The 19757-nt window shown below is 39.2% G+C and overlaps 1 protein-coding gene across 2 annotated transcripts in view; it reads right to left on the bottom strand.

The window, feature by feature from the left end:
- The window catches only part of gfra1b (gdnf family receptor alpha 1b), a 101405-nt gene that overhangs the window by 20137 nt on the left and 61511 nt on the right, over positions 1–19757 (bottom strand). Inside the window, exons 2-4 of one of the 2 annotated variants that reach the window (XM_070545630.1) lie at positions 16095–16316; positions 15533–15835; positions 13981–14064 (exon numbers count right to left, since the gene is read on the bottom strand). In XM_070545630.1, coding sequence (XP_070401731.1) covers positions 13981–14064; positions 15533–15835; positions 16095–16131 — 424 coding nt within the window. In that variant the 5' untranslated portion in view covers positions 16132–16316. Of the gene's footprint in view, positions 1–13980; positions 14065–15532; positions 15836–16094; positions 16764–19757 lie in introns of those variants that run through there. The other variant, XM_015963143.3, reaches the window with a different exon arrangement.

Below are 19757 nucleotides of genomic sequence, written 5' to 3'. Positions count from 1 at the left end.
GGCCAAGAAATATCTCAAGACTGATTTTTCTAAGGTTTTATGGACTGATGAAATGAGAGTGAGTCTTGATGGGCCAGATGGATGGGCCCGTGGCTGGATTGGTAAAGGGCAGAGAGCTCCAGTCCGACTCAGACGCCAGCAAGGTGGAGGTGGAGTACTGGTTTGGGCTGGTATCATCAAAGATGAGCTTGTGGGGCCTTTTCGGGTTGAGGATGGAGTCAAGCTCAACTCCCAGTCCTACTGCCAGTTTCTGGAAGACACCTTCTTCAAGCAGTGGTACAGGAAGAAGTCTGCATCCTTCAAGAAAAACATGATTTTCATGCAGGGCAATGCTCCATCACACGTGTCCAAGTACTCCACAGCGTGGCTGGCAAGAAAGGGTATAAAAGAAGAAAAACTAATGACATGGCCTCCTTGTTCACCTGATCTGAACCCCATTGAGAACCTGTGGTCCATCAACAAATGTGAGATTTACAAGGAGGGAAGACGGTACACCTCTCTGAACAGTGTCTGGGAGGCTGTGGTTGCTGCTGCACGCAATGTTGATGGTGAACAGAAAACACTGACAGAATCCATGGATGGCAGGCTTTTGAGTGTCCTTGCAAAGAAAGGTTGCTGTATTGGTCGCTGATTTGTTTTTGTATTGTTTTTGAATGTCAGAAATGTATATTTGGGAATGTGGAGATGTTATACTGGTTTCACTGGTAAAAATAAATAATTGAAATGGGTATATATTTGTTTTTAAGTTGCCTAATAATTATGCACAGTAATAACCTGCACACACAGATATCCCCCTAAAATAGCTAAAACTAAAAACTACTTCCAAAAACATTCAACTTTGATGTTGAGTTTTTTTTTGGGTTCATTGAGAACATGGTTGTTGTTCAATAATAAAATTATTCCTCAAAAATACAACTTGCCTAATAATTCTGCACTCCCTGTAATCTTAAAATAAATTGTTGCACAAATCTTTTTTCAGGGAAGTGAAACATGACCGCGCCAGAGATCTCTGAATGTAGACAGTGAGATAAATACTCACACATCTGGTCAGGAATATCAGTATAACTCAACCACATTAGGATTGTTACAGGGACACTGTGTCAGAGGAAAGTGCAGCTTGATCTGGAATCAGACTCCGATCATACTTGTAATCTGTTCTTGGATAAAATGTGTAGTATGCGTATTGAGAAACAGCCTAAGGGTTGCGGTGAGCTAGAAGAATTTTTTTTTTGCCAGTTTTAATATTAATGTATGTTGTTGAGAACAAAAAAAATGTAAATTAAAGGGATTTTTTACTTTTATAAAGTAAAAATGTTTAGGAGAGAATAAAATGTAACTTTTGTGAGTAAAAAGTCAAATAAAGTTTTGAATAAAACCGAACATTTACAGAAAAATCCTCAATATTTCACGAAGGATCCAAGAAAGTGATTCACAGGTAGTGTACAAATCCCTGTTATTGTCTATTTATATAAAAATTTTATGTTTTAATGGTAAATGGTTTCTAGAGTCCTAGAACCTCCCAAGTGCTTTACTATACTAACTCATTCACCCATGTACACACACATTCACACCGATGTTGACAAACCTGTTCCTTAGTAAAGGCACCATAATAAGTTAACACACTATGGGCATTGAATGTTTTATTACTATTGTTGGTTTGGTTCATTTTAAACCTCAAAATAATCTCAAAACTGGGAAAAATGCCCTTTCTCCTAATTTTTCCTATGATGATTGGTTCTAACATTCCATCACACAAACGCCCAACTGGAGTACTTTAACCTCTCACCACTTTACTTCAACCAAAAGCTTAACTTTTTACTACATCATTCTTGTCTTGTCTTCTGCAAATAATCCCAAATAGTAAAAAACAAACAAAAAAAATCAAATACATTTGTTTTTTATGAATTAAGTCAGTAATGTCTGCTTTCACTCCTGTGCACCTCCACTTTCATCCCATTACAATGGAGTATACGGTCAACACAGTGCCTCTCACTTCTCATTATTTCTCATTTGTCGTAGTTGAAGTCCTTTCTGCTCCACTGACTTCTGCACAGTAACACAAACTGTATCCTCAGCCTTGACATGGAAGAATGAATTCTGTAATTTTTACCTTTTTAGGCAGAATTGAAGCTCACTGCACTGTTTCATGCACCGCAGAATGAGCCATGATTAAATCGGAATGCAATCTTGAACCTTGGGTTAATCACATATTACAAAATCCATTACTTATGGCTGACAAGTGCCCAGAGATGTGGGCTGTGATCCTTGAGTTCCTGTTTGTAGCTCTCGGGCCAAAGGTGTGACAGTTTTATCTCAATTACATAAAGCCCTGGGCTAAATTTGCACCTAAGTTTTATCAGATACAATCTTTGCAAAAAGATAGAGGATCTACACTCAAACACGCTTAGCAAAGGCAGACTTAAAGGAGCTGAAGTCACTTGGTGAGTTTATTTAATCTTATTTTTCTTTGGGAAAAATGGTTTTGATGCTTCATCCAAGTTGCTGAAGATTTTTCATAACTGACTATTTTTCCATTTCTATTGTTCTACATTCTCTGTGATGGACAGGGTCTTAATTGTGTAAGCAGCATATGGTAGCTTTTTTGTGATATATATGATTGCATGAAAATACTTTATAAAATATTACCCATAACTATAAAAAGCCCATCCCTCCATCTCTATTCTAAAGTTGGGTCGTAGAGGTTAACAGGTCTAGGAAAACCAATACTTGTTCTTATGTTTCTCCCTTTGGGCAAGGCCACCACAGCAGAAAACCTCAGAAATGTCACCCTGTGGCTTTTAGTAGTTTGAGCAGCTGATCTTTGACCTGCAGTCAGTCAGGTAGGGTATAATACAACTCCAGAGTAGTGGGTGATTACTGAGTCCTGGAGGGACGTGGGGCTCACTGACAACAAAATGTGAGAAATAAAAGTCAGTGACAATGTCCAGGTCTTGTTTTCTGTGTCCTGTATGGACTCTAATAAACTGAAGTGTAGTCGTTTAGTGTTCATATATTTGATTAGCCTAGCAAGCAAGACTAAATAAACATATTGTTTAGTCTGGCAACGCTCCATTGATGGGTTCTACCATTGTCTTTCAAACGATCTCCACATGCTACTGGACAAAAAACAACATGATGTACTCAACACAACGGATGTTGTAAACGAGGCAGTCCGCTGTTGAAGAAGGCAGAAATACATCCTTTTTTCTAAATAAAGGACTTAAATACAACATCCCGCCCACGAAACCAATAGAGCGCTGTGAATGGCCCACAGAGCCAATGGACTGCTGTGGCCCACCATTGTGGAACAATCACAGCGCTTTATCAGTTTGAAGACCCAATAGAGAGCTGTGATTGGCCAGCCAGAATGCTGCTGGGGCTTCAGAGGTTCCAATGGAGCAATCTAGACCAAACTTTGCAAACTAGTTAACTAGGCTAATATTTGATAGGAATGATAAACTGCCCACTAAGCTTTCAATAAAATATGTTACTCTTCATCAGTTTGTCTCTAAAAATATGAAAAGTCTTGCTTTAAGTAATCAGAGTAAAAAAATCACTTTTATATGAATAAAATCAATATTAACAATACAGAGTTTGAAGTAAGAAAATGTAACAAAGTATGATTCCAAACTTTCAGAAAACCAAGAAGACATCCACAAAGCTTTTATTTTTGTTCTTTCCTAACCTTTGTGGGTTCAGCCAAACTCAGTATCATCTCACTGCGCACAGTTTACTGTAATGGTGCTACCATCTCTGACACAGTGGAGCAACTGATGAAAGAAGCTTCCTTCTGGGTTTAACTTCAGAGTATCAACAGTGACTAGAACTCTTCTGTCAAAAAAGTAAGAAAGAATCTCTCCCACAGTTTCTTTTTTCCTCTTCGTGGTTAATCCAGGAACAATAACAATCTGTGACCCTGCACTTGCCCTTTTATCTTTTTGACATGACAATCCTCATTTTCCCAATAAACACAGATTATAGTAATGCAGGGTTTTAGCGTCACAATCAGACCTCGCCTCAAATAGCAGCAGCACAGCTGGAAATCTAAATAAAGCTACTAAAAAAGTCTGGATTACCAACGGCGAAAATGTTAGCTGAAATCTTCATGGCATTTCTGCTACTTTCAGACTTGCATTCAGTATAAAAAATGAGTGTCTCAATATTTATAATAAAAAATATTTATTGATGGCACTAGTTAAAGTGATCAGTTGCAGTTGTACAGGCTATTGTGTGTTCTTTCTTGTCATGTTTTTCTTGATTGATTGGACTCATTTTATTTCAGTAGGATAATAAAGGTCTCTAGACTCACTTATACTTATGGATGCTCGATTTTGGCTTTTTAAAATTGATGTCTGATAGACTAATATTGTCTTAACTGTAGATATAGATATATGCAGGGACCTGCCTTAATAAAAAAAATAACTAAATGATTTTAGAAGGTATCATCACATATCTTCTAAAATGAATGCTTACATTGTAAACATTATCTGTGCAAAATTACAACTATTTTAGGATAGTATTAGAAGAAAGTGTCATGTCTCAAACAGTAGCCGAATCACATTCTCCCTGATATAATCCTGATTACCACTCTGTGATGCCTTTAGGCCAAAGATTATTAAGTTAATGATGGGAAAAGCTGAATAAGGGTTAGGGTTAGGTAGGTTTGGTGTCTCTGCCTCGGTCTTAAACAGGCTGCAGGCGGTCCAGATCGCTGCAGCTAGGTTCCTGACTAATACCAACAGGCACAATCACATTACTCCTGTCCTGACACATCTTCATTGGCTACCTGTAAACTTTCGAGTCAAGTTCAAGATCCTGACCTTTGTTGAGTGACCTTGACCCAGCATATATCTGACTTGATTACTCCGTACATGCCGAATTGGGCACGGGGATCCTCTGATCATCTTTAGCTCAGTGCCCCCTCTATGAAATACAAATGGCGGAGGGGAGTGGACTTTAATGTTTGCTGTGCCCACTGTCTGGAATACACTCCCCCCTCTCTGTTAGACAGGCACTGCCTCTCCCCTGGTTTTAGTCAGTCAAGACTTACTTATACGACCTGGGGTTTTCTCATCATTAACGTTCTCTTTTATTGCTTTATTGTTGATTGTGCTACCTGTTTCATTTATTGTGTTCTAGTCCTTGTATTTGTACAGCACCTTGGTCAGCTGCCATGTTGTTTTTCAATGTGTTTTATAAATAAATTGGTATACGGTATGGGTGTTGAAAACTAATCAAAGTAAGACATCTCTGTCTCAAACAATCTTTGTGATTGTTATTCTCTGTGCAGAAATGCGACAGAGTGAGTGCTCTCACCTCAGACCTATCACTGACGTGTTGTGTCTATTACGCTGTTTGCATTTAGGCAGATACAAGAGAGGCTCACAAACATGCTGAAAGAGCTTTATATGTTCGTGCCTTGGAGAACATTTAAATGTGTGACTATCGATGAGTTTAGGAAATGTTTGGCTGTGTGTTAAAGGTACTTATTTGATAAAATGTCCTGTGTGCACATGCTAAGCTGGGCTAACTGCTAAGTGTTTCTTTTTTCTGCATTTTGCAGTGATAAAACATTAATAAGCATCTTCAGACAAGAAAAGCAAGTCTTGGGTGAAGATTCTTCTGTTTGTTTTGGTTGTTTGTTAGCTGCCTAGCTACATGTAGCATGTAACAGCCTTCCATGTCGCGAGCCAAGATGGGTGAAACCATGAATGCTAATTTGACAATATGACGTGCAAATTTCACAGATTTTTCCAATATGAGCATTTTCCCATCAATTTTCTATCAGCTGCTGAGGCAGGAAATAGGAGTAAGATAATTTTCACAGTAAGCCTGTATGTTAAACTCTGAGTGATACTTCAAAAATAACAAGTAAAAAAATGGTTTCTCAGGGAAATTGGCCTTTAAAATTTTTGGTTTCAGCAAATAGTTATTAAGCTTGAAAACAGAAGAAAAATAAAGAAACATTACAGACTTTATGACAATACCTTCTATTTGCAAAATTATTTAGATGTTTTTATAAAAACTATTCTGAAGAATAACTCCACTTTTCAAAGAACATTGTATTAAAAAGTATCATCATTTTATGGTAGTTAACCAAACGATCAGTGAAAGGAAAGCACAATCTCCACTGTGCTGGACATCATCCAGAGGCAGGCTGTGATTTTAAATTTAAAGAATATGTGCGAAAAAGGGGTGTTTACCAGTATTGTGCATTGACTACTACTAATAACGGGTCTGTGTACATGTTTGCATTAACAAATAAAGGGAGATGTTAGCTGATATAAAATAATGTTATGCCTGTCTGTAAACATCATCCTATGTCCCCCCCTCCACAGCACTTTATTTCCTTATCTCAAAGCTATGATTAGCCACCGCCTGCTTCACTTACACTTGCATACCCACTTGGCTCCCTGCACTCAGCCTGTCATGGCTCAGACATCAGGTACATTCATCTAGGTGACAAATTTCTGTTTTTCAAGCCATTTAACTGAGCCTTCATCTTCCACCAACAGTCATATGTGTCAGAGTGGCAGAGTAAGCTGGAAGTGAGAGTCTGGATTTAAATGGCTTTCTGTTTGTGAGCATGCGTATGTGGTTTGAAAACAGCCAGTAGACAATTACATTCTTAGCAGGATTTGTATAAAATATTCAATTTTGCATAAATTAGCAGGAGTACCCTAATATAACATGTCAGCTATTGAAAACTTTTGGTCATATTTGAATCTCATAGACTGAGCTCACTTCTAAGCCATCTTTTCCAGTGAATAAGACCAGCATCACAGAAGCAGCATAGCATGAGAGCGGGATCTGCAGAGCAAAATAATTTCCACCTCATGTTAAAAGATTGGAGCATCCACACGAGATGCACGTCAACGTATCTCAGTCTTGACTTGAGCCACCCTGCAGCCACCTGCCATCTATTTCAGTGACATGCTTTTTTTTCAAGCATGAAATAAATGTCAAGAAAATGGTTCTCAGCAAAAAATAAAACAACAACAAAAAAAAAAACAGAACTAAAACCTTAGTTGATTATTATTGTAAGAAAATATATCAGCTAGAATACACATTACACTCTAGTTTCAGCATTCGAGCAACAGAAAAGCCCCTCTTCTAGATTGCCCTCATCAGTTCTGTGTCACTGGTCTCCTTGTCTCTCTGTTTAAAAAATTTTAAATCAGTTTTTTCAACTAATGTCACAAAACTGGGTTTATTGCCATTAGGAACAGTAGCATTATCTAGAAAGACTACAGTAAATATTATGAATGATAAATGACCTGCACTTGTATAGCTCCTTTCAGAGTCAGAGGACTCCAAAGCTTAACACTACAGCATATCATTCATCCTTCACTCACTGATGGTGATGAGCTACAATGTAGCCACAGCTGCCCTGGGGTGCACTGACAGGGATGTTCCAATCACATGTTTTGCTCCTGATCTGATTAATTTGATTTTGAGTATCTGCCGAAACCAAGTCGGATGTGATCCTTCAGCAAAATATTAAAATAACAAGAAAAAAGAACGCATCCAAGTTGTCCTTTAAGTTTATTTTTATTATTATTTAGGTTCTTTCTTTAGTTAATCTGCCACAAATATCACTTGTTCAGGAAGTACATTGATAAAATGTTGCTCATATTTCAAACTGTCCTCATTATGCGGCTCTATTGAGCATTGCACGCTCCTGCGATGGGGCAGACATGTGGCACCACAGCCAGCAGGCCGATTTTTCACTGCACCTGTACCTTTCAACACCGTTGCTAATGCGGGTGGCTCTGCTGCTACTGGTGACATAGAAACCCTGATATTTTGCAGTCATTCAGCAATTTCTTTTTGCTATTGGCATATCTTTTTCTGTCGACTGGCTCTGTGTTTTTGTTGAGAGAGTTGCCGCTCTGAACTGGGGTTGTTAGTGGCAAATTGGGACATCATGGATATAGGTGACTGACTTTTGTGTCTGAAGGGAAATGCCGAAAGAGGAAGTAGTTTTTTAAGGCTGTGTATCATGCAGCTCCTTCTTTTACACCATGTTAAATACCCAACATGCAAACATTGCAAATGTCTGTTGCACTGCCTCCACTATCTGGTTTAAAATACCACCAAACTGCAGATCTTTCTCTCTCCTGAGAAGCTGTGTTAGCTCTGCCTTAGCTTGCTAGCTAATGGCTACGTGGTGTCTGAATACTTGCCTGCCATGGGACGTTATGTTGTTTTCATGCAAGAAACAAAACATTTTTATGTAGAGGAAGTTTTTCAAATGAAGACTAAGCCATTTTGATTCTGTTTGAAAATCTCTAACCCAAGATGAATTTAAAAAAGTCATGTTGTTTTATAAGTTAAAATCCGATCTTTTCATAGGATTACAGTCGTTTGAAAATCAAATGATCGGGCCAGATTTCGGATCACATGATCAGATTGGCGCATCCCATTCACACACATTCACATACTGGTGATGATGAGCTACGATGTAGCCACAGTTTCCCTGAGGTGCTCTGACGGGGGTGAGGCTACCGTACTCAGGCGCCACCGGTCCCTTCCACCACCATTAGGAGGCGGGTGGAGTGTCCTCCTCAAGGACACAACTGCAACAGAATGAGTGAGACTTGAATCTGCAACCTCTGGTTATGGGCTGGGCGCTTGCATCCTCTGCTACTGCTAAACAACTCACTACTGCACATCTATGGTAGTTACCAGTTGGGTTTCAGTAGAGCTCATCCTACTGACACAGCTCTTCTTACTGTCTCTAAACCTTCTGGGAGATTGGATTCAAATCCCAGTCAGGTCATACCAAAGACTTTAAAAATGGGACGCAATGCCTCCCTGCTTGACACTCAGCTTCAAGGAGTTGGATTGGGGGGTTAATCCACCAAATAGTTTCCAAGCGCAGCCCCAGCTGCAGCTCCCCTGCTCCCCGCGGGGATGAGTCAAATGTGGAGATGAATTTCACCAGTGTGTGATGATGACTAATGGGACTTTAACTTTAAGACCAAAGGTGATAGATCATTTGCTGCTTTGGCCCCAAAACTCTGGAACTCTCTCCCTGAGATCAGTGGACTCAGTGGTCTCCTTTAAAAGCAGCTGAAACTCACCTGTTCAGGCTGGCTTTGGTGTGACCTTCATCACTTCCTTCTTACTACCTTATTCTGCTCTTTCTACCTATTCCGCTTTTCCTGGGATCCACCGATTTTTCTCTTTCCTATTAATTTTCTCTTTCCTTCTCCTTATATTCTTTAATCACAATTATTTTTATCTCATTTAAACCATATTTTTCAATCTGCTTGTTTTTATTTAATCTTTTATATATATTTTGTTTTAATTCTTGTGAAACACCTCTTGACTTTTTTATTTTTTATTTTTTTTCTTTCTTAGATTTTCAGAACAGGAATAGTTCACAAAAATGTCATATTTCATGTATCTATTTCATAAAAAAAGCCATCTCAATAGTTCCAACGGTAATATTTTATCATATATTTTGTCTATCTTTGCTCTGAAAGGTGTAAAATAGCATGATATTGGTCCTATAAATTCAAATACATTCCTTTGACCCTAAAGAAGGTGGATTATTGCCCAGAAGAGTCAGTAAGCTTTAGGTTTTTGACAATTATTGCTCATAAATGTGTACTGTTAAGCATACAAAGTGCATTTAGGATTATTTTAAAGGAAAGTTACATAGTGAAAAATGGTGGTCACTCTTCCCCTACCCCTGAAGCCTAAATTCATACTTCTGTTTGCGTCTGTACGGAGACACGCAACGCCATTATGCATCGGCTCAAGGGGTCTCTGATGGGCTCGCAGAGGCTGTTAACTACATGTGTGTCACTCCCTCACAAAGCTGACGGAGAAGTATAAATTAGACTAGACCCTACCCTTAACCCTAAAAAAATCAAACAAAACAAGCAAAAAGAAAACAACTATAAATCACGTCAATTTAAAAAAGTCTTCACATTAATTGATCCCAAACTTTTTAAGCACCAAACAAAACAAAACAAAACTACAGATTGTTAGTTTAATTTGTATTTATCAATCAATCAATCAATCAATCAATCAATCAATCAATCAATCAATCAATCAATCAATCAATCACATGTAGCAACTAAAGCCCAAATGTGATCACATAGTTATGCATAAGAAAAAATTCAACTTGGTAAAATGACCACATGAAAAACTTTTAATTGATTTGACTTCTTAGTAGTACTTGTACAATTTCACTAGGTGAAAACATAAACATGTCAAACTTACGTCTCACAACTCATGCTAGAATAAATGGAGCTATTCTGTGGTCAAAGAAGCGCAGAAGAAAAATAAAAGGGAAGCTTATAAATGAAAAGCCTGCAGCTGATTAAAGTCACTCTGGTGCAGAAATGTTCAGCAGATTTTAACGTGTGATAGTCAGAGTCTTCACACTGGGAACAGTTCACAGGCAGACTGGACCGGCCGTAGACAACCCATGCTGCTTAATTTGTTGCTTCAGGCATCAAGACCAACTGAATTATCCTTGGGATCCTTGTAGTGGAAAATAATCATGTCAAGCTTCATTTCTTGTTCAGTGGCTGCATCCTTTGAGAGACTACTAATGAGATAGGAGGAAAAACTGAGAGGACTGGAGTGATGCTGGTATTAGTGGTTGGGCCACATGTGATAGCATTTCTTCTAAGAGCTTTTCTTTATTTTGGAGTGTCTTGAGGATTACCATAAATCACAAATGCTACAGTCTTACTTTCCTGAACTCTTCATATGCTTTGCAGATGAATTAATGTATGCTTTAATTGTTAAAGCCACAGTGCAGAATTAGTTATGTGTCAATCAGGATTTTTTATTTTCCATCACCCTGCGCAGTTGTATTATGTTACGTCTTTGGAATTCAGTGTCAGGAAGTGATCAGTTTTATTGATTCATGCATGATGAAGTTTCATTTCAGCTGTTCCTGGAAACCACCATCTTAGTTAGTGGTTTGGAGGGGTTAGATGTCAAAGATTTTGGTTTGAATAATACATTTCACCATTACTATATATACATATATATATATATATATATATATATATATATATATATATATATATATATATATATATATATATATATGTATATATATATATATGTATATATATATATATATATATATATATATATAGTAACAGCAGATTTAACCTGACCCTTAAAGATGTGGCTCACTCATTTAATCAATGCATATGCAGTAGTCTCTAGTAGGCCTCTGCATGTTCCTGGTGTGCCTGTCTCAGGAACTTAGCCACATCAGATCTGAGTTTCAGCCGGGGTTTCCCCCAGCTCTTTATAAGCCTGGCGGCTCACCAGGCTTTGCTTGGCCACCTGCCAGGCTAAGCCTACCTACGAACGGCACAACGAAACTAGAGCTCTCCATCAGCTGATACTGGTGAGAAACAGCAGTGGAATGTGTGCAACCCCCCTACCCCCGCTGTCATGGAGGAGCGCTGCAGGATGGAGCGTGCACCCCCCCCCCCCCCCCCCCACACACACACACACACACACAGCTGAATGTGCCAAGCTTTACTTATTTTCTGGGGAAACCCTGGTTTTAGCCATCAGGATTTGGAGTCTTATTTCCTGATATTTGGACATCTGACCTCTGATTGGCTAACAGTAACTTGACTCTACCACTGTCTTTGTTTGCTTTGCAACATTGATGTTTTATCTCCACAAATAACACAAGCCTGGAGGAATTCTGCCGTGTCGTGAAGTTGCAAATGCTAACAGTTAACTTCTACTGGCCGACACATTCTCTGCTGTTTCCTGGATGCTAAACCAACAACAACCTTCCCCGTCGTGAGTCAAGATGGGTGAGTCCATGAATGTTAAGTGACAGTGTGAGGCTTTTCAAATCCTAGAGTTTCACTGTCTATTTTCCATCAGAAGCTAAAGCAGGAGATAGGTGTAGGAGACAATTTTCATGTTCAGCCTGCATGAAAAACTCAGAGTGAATGATTAAAATCTGAAATAATAATTAAGAAATGTTTTTTCAGTGAACCACACCATTAACACATATCCTTCTTTTACACATGGTATAAAACCATTTGATCAGTTACTATTTGATGTGACTTGGACGTAAATCACCGTCAATGTCTACTAGGTATTTGCCCGGAATTGCCTTGTCACCAAAACACTTACATAAAGATAATAAAAAAAAGAAACATACGTAATTTTCCTCATGGAACATAAAATACAAAATTTTCTATAATATTTTCATAATAAACAACTTCTCTTAGTGTCCAAAAAATTGACAAATCATGATAGATTTACATCCAAAGCCTAGACTCATAAAACAAAATTTGGTACCCATAGTAACTTCAATTGATGTTTGGTATTTTCTAAATGCAGCACTTCCTGCTTTTATCTGAACAATTATGTCACTAAATCCTCAATTGTTGATATTTTTGTGCTATCAGAAAGTAGGCGAGAAACATTTAATTCAGCCTGGTAGTTTTCTAATCACTTTAAATGACAATATTACCTTTATCTTTTAGTAAAACATTACTAAAGGACAAGGTGAGCAGTTCTTTGCAAAGACTCAGCTCTCACCATTTACTTTGTAGAGTCGTTCAAAAGATTTGAATCACTAAATGACACCTGAAATGAAGTGTTTAGGTTTCTTATCGTAAAGAGAACTTTAAACGATGTGTTTCTGCTTCCAAAGCTCAGATTGTGTTGAACGCAACCATAATGATAGGAATCACATGACTCAGGACCATTTCACCCTGATTCACTTGCACATTATTTCACAATGCAGATTTCCCCAGGCTTGGCTTAGTTTCACACAGGAATGAGGTCACTTACAGTAAATGGATTTGTGATATCTAACCCATTAGATGTTACATACCCGCCCTCCCCTTAACACACTCCTATATGATACTCAGCTTCAGCTACATATTCCAGTTTATCTCGTAATCAAGAAAATTGAGGTTATTTGTTTTAAAGATAGCATCAAACACTGGTAAGTTCTCCTGCCAGGTTTTTATATTCTCAGCCACTGATTTTGATAGAAGAGCATAAGGAAATCCGATTTCTGATCATGTCTCAAGCCAAACTGTTGCCCTTCTAATTTCTTCAGATTAATTTCTTTAGTTGCAGTAAATGAAACACTTGAATATTACTTGTTTGCTTGGTTCTGTCATATTCCAGTACAGAAGAAATTTGTGTATTCCAACAATGTTTTCTTTACTCTTGATTTGGAACACGATGAAGCATTATGTCATTGTGGAGCAGAGCCACTGTACTATGCCAAGTGGACTCAATCACAGTAAGAGCCAAACAGGAAGGCTGGGTAGGAGAGAGAGAAACAAATACAAATTTTGAAATGGTAGCTGGCCAGTTCAGCAGATGCTCTCCTCCATTCAGAAAGTCCAACACCGAGGGGTGCCAGAGAGCTCCAGAAGCTCCACTTCTGCTGAGCCATTGAAAGCAGACAGATGGTTAATTGCTCTTCTGTGAAACTAAATATATGCCTGTCTGAGTGTGTGCTCCCAGGTCCACCTCTGACGTTTGTGGGCATGTATGACATTTAAATTTACAATGGAAAACTAGTTTTTTTACCCTTAAAAAAATCTCGACATTCAGCTCCAACTGGCTTCTGGTGCTCAAACAAAAGAACCGCTGCTCTAAATGGGTGATTAATTCAAAACCAGCACATAAAAGCCGGGCTCAGCATTAGCACTGTGACAGAGGAAAAACATACAGAGCTCCCATCGTTGCTTTGAGGGCTGAAATCTACTAAATTATTCTGCTTTGTGTACTGAGGGTCACAGTGGCAGATAAAAGCTTTGTGATAGATAATGGGTGCTAAAAGCTACAGGCTGAAACCAGACAGCAATATAAAACATGGTTGTCAAATATAGTGACAGGTTTGTTGCAGCGATGTGGCGACTTAAACGGAGTGCAACTGAGAAATGTCAGTGATATGTACGGTGACTTAACACTGCGCAAATTGAAACCTTTGGACACATGTCTTACCAGCAATGATGGGAGCCAAGCGGAAGATGTCTGAGAGCCGGCTATTGACCGGCTCGTATGGAGAGTATTCCAGTAAATCATTACCTGTGGGGCAAAACAGATGGTCAACAATTATTTTTTTCAATGTGTGTACACACTTGCTTTTATGACATGATTGGGTTCTGGGAACTTCTTGGAGCAGTAGCTCAGGTGGTAGAGCGGCATGGACGTAATTTTTCCATTTTTCCAATTTTTCCAAAGTCAAGTTTTGACCCCTGCACTTTTTACCATCCAAAAACAATATTACGCTATATTAAATTGACACTGGTTGAGCTCTAGGATCAAGTGGAAAACAACTGTTTGTGTTGAAGCCTGTTTCCCATTAGAGCATACTGTAAAGATACCCCCCACCCCCCACCCCCACCACCGTGTCCCCCCCACTTCTAAAGTGAAAATTACGTCCATGTAGAGAGGGTTGTCCCATGATCGGAGCGTCATGGGTTCAATTCCAGGGTTATTCTGCTGTTGTGTCCTTGGGCAAGACACTTCACCCAACTTGCATGTGTTGGTGGTGGTCAGAGGAGCCAACGGCGCCAAATGGCAGCCTCGCCTCTGTCAGACCACCCCAGGGTGGCTGTGGCTACAAAGTAGCTTACCATCACTGGCAGTGTGTGAATGTGAGAGTGGGTTAAATGCGTCTGTGTGTCCTGAAAAGTGCTACATAAGTTCAATGCATTATTATTATTATTTAGACTAAATTGGGTCCTATGGGCATAAAACAAGTTTTTTAGGCTATTTATGTCGTTTTATACCAGAAGTTGGTCATGGTCTGATTTCCACAAGGAGTCAGGTTACCTACCTACATGTAAAAGTGAAGGAGTCATTTAAACAGTGCCCTGAAAGGGGCTTAAAAACAACAGTGTTTTGTGCAGGGTGTTACTTCTGATGTTCAATGACAAAATCACATACATTAGACTTTCTCATTTCATTCCTCTTTAGACACATTTTTTAAAGTTATATATTTAATAAGAAAAGAATAAAATTAAGTCCAGGTAATGTTGCACTTTCTATTGAAGATGTGTCCAGTTTCACATGACTGCTTTTATGACTGAGCCTATAAGAACAGGTCATAATGTGCATCAGTTAAATAAATCTGCAGCATTACAGGGTTTTAGCAGATACATAACAAAGGACTTATTACATTTACTCAGAAAATATCTCCTTAATTTAGAAATGAACCAACTTGCCACAGAAACACAGTTTAGTCCTGAACTTATGAAGATGTTTTCAATCATGATAAACAGCCCAGACTTACAGCTGTACCTTGTTAACCTCGTCTTGCTTCTGCAGTTGATTTACAAATTGTTTCTTACTTATCACTTTCACATTTTGCAGGGGCTGCTGAACCTCAACCCTCACAGCCATTAAAGCTGCCCCTAATACTTCCAAAGATATGTTTTTGCAATTTATAGCAAATTACACAGATATACATCTTCAGTCTGTCAGGTAGATGTCTAACTCAAAACAAAAGTGCATTTTATTAGTTTTGAGTGTGACATTATTCTCAGATCACCTTGCAAACTTTGAAATATACTCCAAAAGATCCGGAGACAGTTCTTTTCCTTCTTCATGCCCCTTCTGCACCTGCAGTTGTAAAGGGAGCTCTGCTTCACGGCGTCTATTGCGCTGCGGCACTCGCCCTGCGCCTCGGGACCCGTGACCGCGCTGAAGTTGCTTTCCCTCCCCGCCACGCACTGTCTCATGGTCCGGTACTTGGTGCTGCAGGAGAACCCCTTCAGACACTGCTCGCTGGCCTTCACGCAGTCCAGCCGGACGGGACGGTCCGGGACGCTAGCCTTCAAGGTGAACACCAAATCTGTGCGTAACGGAAACATGGTGACACGGATTTGGTGACTCTTACGTAGCCTACAGAAGGATTTGGCACACGCTGGAGAACGTCCTAAATTTTCATTTAAACGAACTGTTTTTTTTCTTAGAAATTTGATCAACTCAACTTTATTGTCTTGTGCGAGTGCAATTGATCAGAATTGCCGCATGGGTGATTTTATTAAAATAAAAACGGAAAAACAGTGAATATAAAAATGACCATTTCAGCAAAGGAAAGTTCCACTTACCCAGGGTGGACAGTGTAAGGACAAAAGTTAAAATCATTTTGTTGGTTCTGGAGCTCCAAACTGTTGTGCACTTAGAATACAAGATGTAGAAAACTTTTCAGAGCGATCCACTTGTCTGGTTGCGCACAATGAGGGCTGAGCTGATGATGCATCCTGTAGATCCAACAGAGGAGACGCACACCTCTTCCACCTGAGAGTCCAGCAGATTCAAAAAAGCCCACACTGTGTGAAATCAGACCAAAACAAAATAAGCACATGGATCAGCGCAGACGGTCCTCCTCCTCCTCATTCCGTCTGCGCCGGTGTGAGCCCTAACCCACACACCGACGATGAGAAGAAAAACTTAAAAAATAAAATAAAATTAAATCAAAATAAACAGCAAACGAGTCAGTTGCGGGGACTCTAACTAAATATAGTGATTCAGTTTGAAACTTTCTACCAACATCCTGGAGAGAAAACGTTCATTTGTATCCCAAAAGCTGAAAACATCCGTGCAGGTGCAGAGAAAACCACTCCGTCTGATCCGGACTATCCTCCACTCTGACGCTAAACTAAGCTCATGGTACAGCGCGTGCATTGGGTGCGTGACGTCAAGCGGGCGTGCGCACAATTATCTTAATCTCCTCAATAGATTCAATCTGCATCAAGGAAAATCTAAATGACAACATGATCCAAGCCACTGAGATAAGTTACAAAACCAGTTCATGTCTCAGACTGAAGGACGATCGGATTTGTTTGTTTCAACCCCCCCCCCCCCCCCAAAAAAAAAAAAAAAAGAAAAGAAAAAAATTTCAAAGCACTCCAGTCGCTCACCAAATAGCACAAAATATAATTGAAATCTGGCGCAGAATAAAATCACGTTTGCCTCTTCTTTATCTAAAATTGCTTCAACACAGAAGTTGGGATGGTTTAAAATAACTTTACTATCAGTTTGTGTTAATGCCAAAAACAAACAGGAAACAAATCAGATTTTTGGTGGGTGCTAATTGATATGAAGGGGTTATTAAACATACAAACAAACAAACAAACAAATAAATAAATGAGGAACTTTGCATGTAAAGTTTAGTAATTGTAAGACTATTTTACACTTAGGGTCAGCTGTAGAGAGCAGGGACTAGCAGGTCAGTTGTTCAGCTCTGACTTCCTCCCTATAGGCATTCGATGTCTAAATCAGGGGCATGAAGTGTGAGTGGCTGGGTTAGGATTGCAGTGTAAAGCACTTTTTTCTGAACAAACCATAAAAGTGATAAACAAAAACCATAAATTTCCTTGAATATTTTAATTAGATTAGATTATGGTGGGTACTCCAGTTTCCTCCCACAGTCCAAAAGTATGACTGTCAGGTTGATTGGTCTAAAAGGATCCTTAGGTGTGTGTGTGCATGGTTATTTGTCCTGTGTGTATCTGTGTTGTCCTGCGATGGACTGGCAACCTGTCCAAGGTGCACCCGCCTGCTTGCCCGAAGACAGCTGGAGATAGTCACCATTTCATCTTCTGCTAAGTTGCTACGTGCATCCTAAAGGTTGGTTTGTGCTTGACGCGTCCGCGAGGTTCGCACGGCTCCGTGCGGCGAAATTGCGTCATTTTAACAACCACGCCCCTCCACCGCGCCTCCGCACGGCCCAAAATTTCTGCAATGTGCACCTAGGAAAATTTCTAACCACGCGGACGGTCGGACGGGGAAAAACATGGCGGACCGGCAAGAACTAGTATGACAGAGGTTCGTAAATACAGACATTTGTATGATTCAGCTCTCAGAGATCACCGTGATCAACATGTTGTTAATAATTCTTGGAGAGAAATAGCTCGCACTGTCGGAAAAGACGAGGACGCTGTTAAAAATGCTGAAATGCCATGTTGTAAACAACAGTAATTTCTACTTCTACTATGGTGTAGTGGTGGATGAAGGATGTAGAGCTCCATGCTGCCCCGTTCAGTTTGGGAGAATATTGGCTCACCGTATAGAGACAAGCCGCATGAACCATAAACGCTGCGAGTTGTGAAGCGCGTTCCATCCGCGAGCCGCATCACTAAGAGGAAAGTGAATGCGTCAAGCATAAACCAAGCTTAAGCATCCTGAGCAGCAGTGGCTCATGTGACTCAGGAGGCAGAGCGAGTAGTCAGAAGGTTACCGGTTTGTGTCCTTGGGCAAGACACTTCACCTACCTAGCCTATGTTGGTAGTGTTCAGAAGGGTTGATGGTGCCAAATGGTAGCCTTGCATCTGTCAGGCGGCCCCATGGCTGCTGTGGTAATCATGTGGTTCACCATCACTACCAGAGTGCAAATAAGTGAGTGAATGAATTCTCTTGGGATAATGAGAAGTATTGAAATATATTAAATCCATTTTTATTTTCTTTGTTTGTACTAATGTTGCATCGTTACTACCTTCTGGGTACAGAAAATTACAACATTGTGTCAAAAATGTTAAGTAGGTTATTTTCAAACAGCACAAACTTTTCATGGAAACACTTTATTTAATAGTTTATTAATGCTTAATAATGCAATAATTAACTTTTGAAAGGGACACTTATTGTTAAGTGTTATTCTATTCCATTCTAGTCTGTCTAGTCATTAATCCAAAACAAAGCCCGTTGCATTACTTTTTCTTTTTCATACATCTGACCAGTTATATCATTTAGTTGTGTGGTGATAGTAAAATACAGGAAGTTAAAATGAAATAAAATCATACGTCAGATTGTGAAAGAAGTAAACATTGTCAGCCCAAACATGCTTTCAATGGGTAAAAACAAACACATTATCCATCCAAAACACGACCAAGTCCATTGTTATTATTTAGCTTAAGGAAGCTCAACTGAACTTTTGTAACCTTATATTTAATACTTAATTCGCTTTCCATACAGTTTGTGAAATTCATCTGATGTCTCAGATCACTTCTTTAGCAGTGAGAAAGAAAATGAGCGTGTATAAAAAACAATCTGGTGTTATTGATTAGTGGTTTTCTCCCTTCCGATCTGAGATGACTTTAATGTCTTCTCTAGTATTTTAATATACAGAACAGCAAACCAATGGGAGTAAATCAATTGAAGCTCCTGTAATTAATCAGTTGGGAGAGCCCACTGGGTCCATCTCATCAGACGTAAATCATGGCACATTTCCTGCTTGAGTAAAAGGCAGACAAAAAAATTGATTTGTTTATTTATGACGCTATAGAACAGAAGGATCTGCTGCGTCGTGCTTACGATAACACAATGAATAAGTCACCAACAGACTAATAAACTGAAACGGTTCTGATTTTCTGTGCTTATTAAAGACAGTGTAGCATAATTGATTTTCTGAATCTTATTGTTTGGATTGTTTCGCAGTTAAAAGACGTGTAATACAGATTTAAATAACCGTATCATGCTTTTTGGCTCTCGTGTTACTTCCTGAATGCGATCCATCATTCCTAAACAAATAAAAGATCTAAATCAGCGACAGGAAGGAGCTGAAGCTCTCAGGTCATTTGATCACCCATTGAAGGTTTGTTCATCACTTTGCTAAAGTTCCCTTTTAGCGTTTTCCATCATCGTTCATTTGATGTGTCCCACGTGAGCACAGAAGCCTTTCCTGCACAATTACCATTTGCAGGTTGGGATTTATTTAGCAATCAATATTATTGTTATGTTTGTATCTCAAGATCAACTCTAACCAATTACTAAAC

The sequence above is a fragment of the Nothobranchius furzeri genome, chromosome 16 (assembly GCF_043380555.1).
Source record: "Nothobranchius furzeri strain GRZ-AD chromosome 16, NfurGRZ-RIMD1, whole genome shotgun sequence".
NCBI lineage: Eukaryota > Metazoa > Chordata > Actinopteri > Cyprinodontiformes > Nothobranchiidae > Nothobranchius > Nothobranchius furzeri.
The sequence above is the reverse complement of the archived record's forward strand: the minus strand, read 5'-3'. Positions and strand labels throughout refer to the sequence as shown.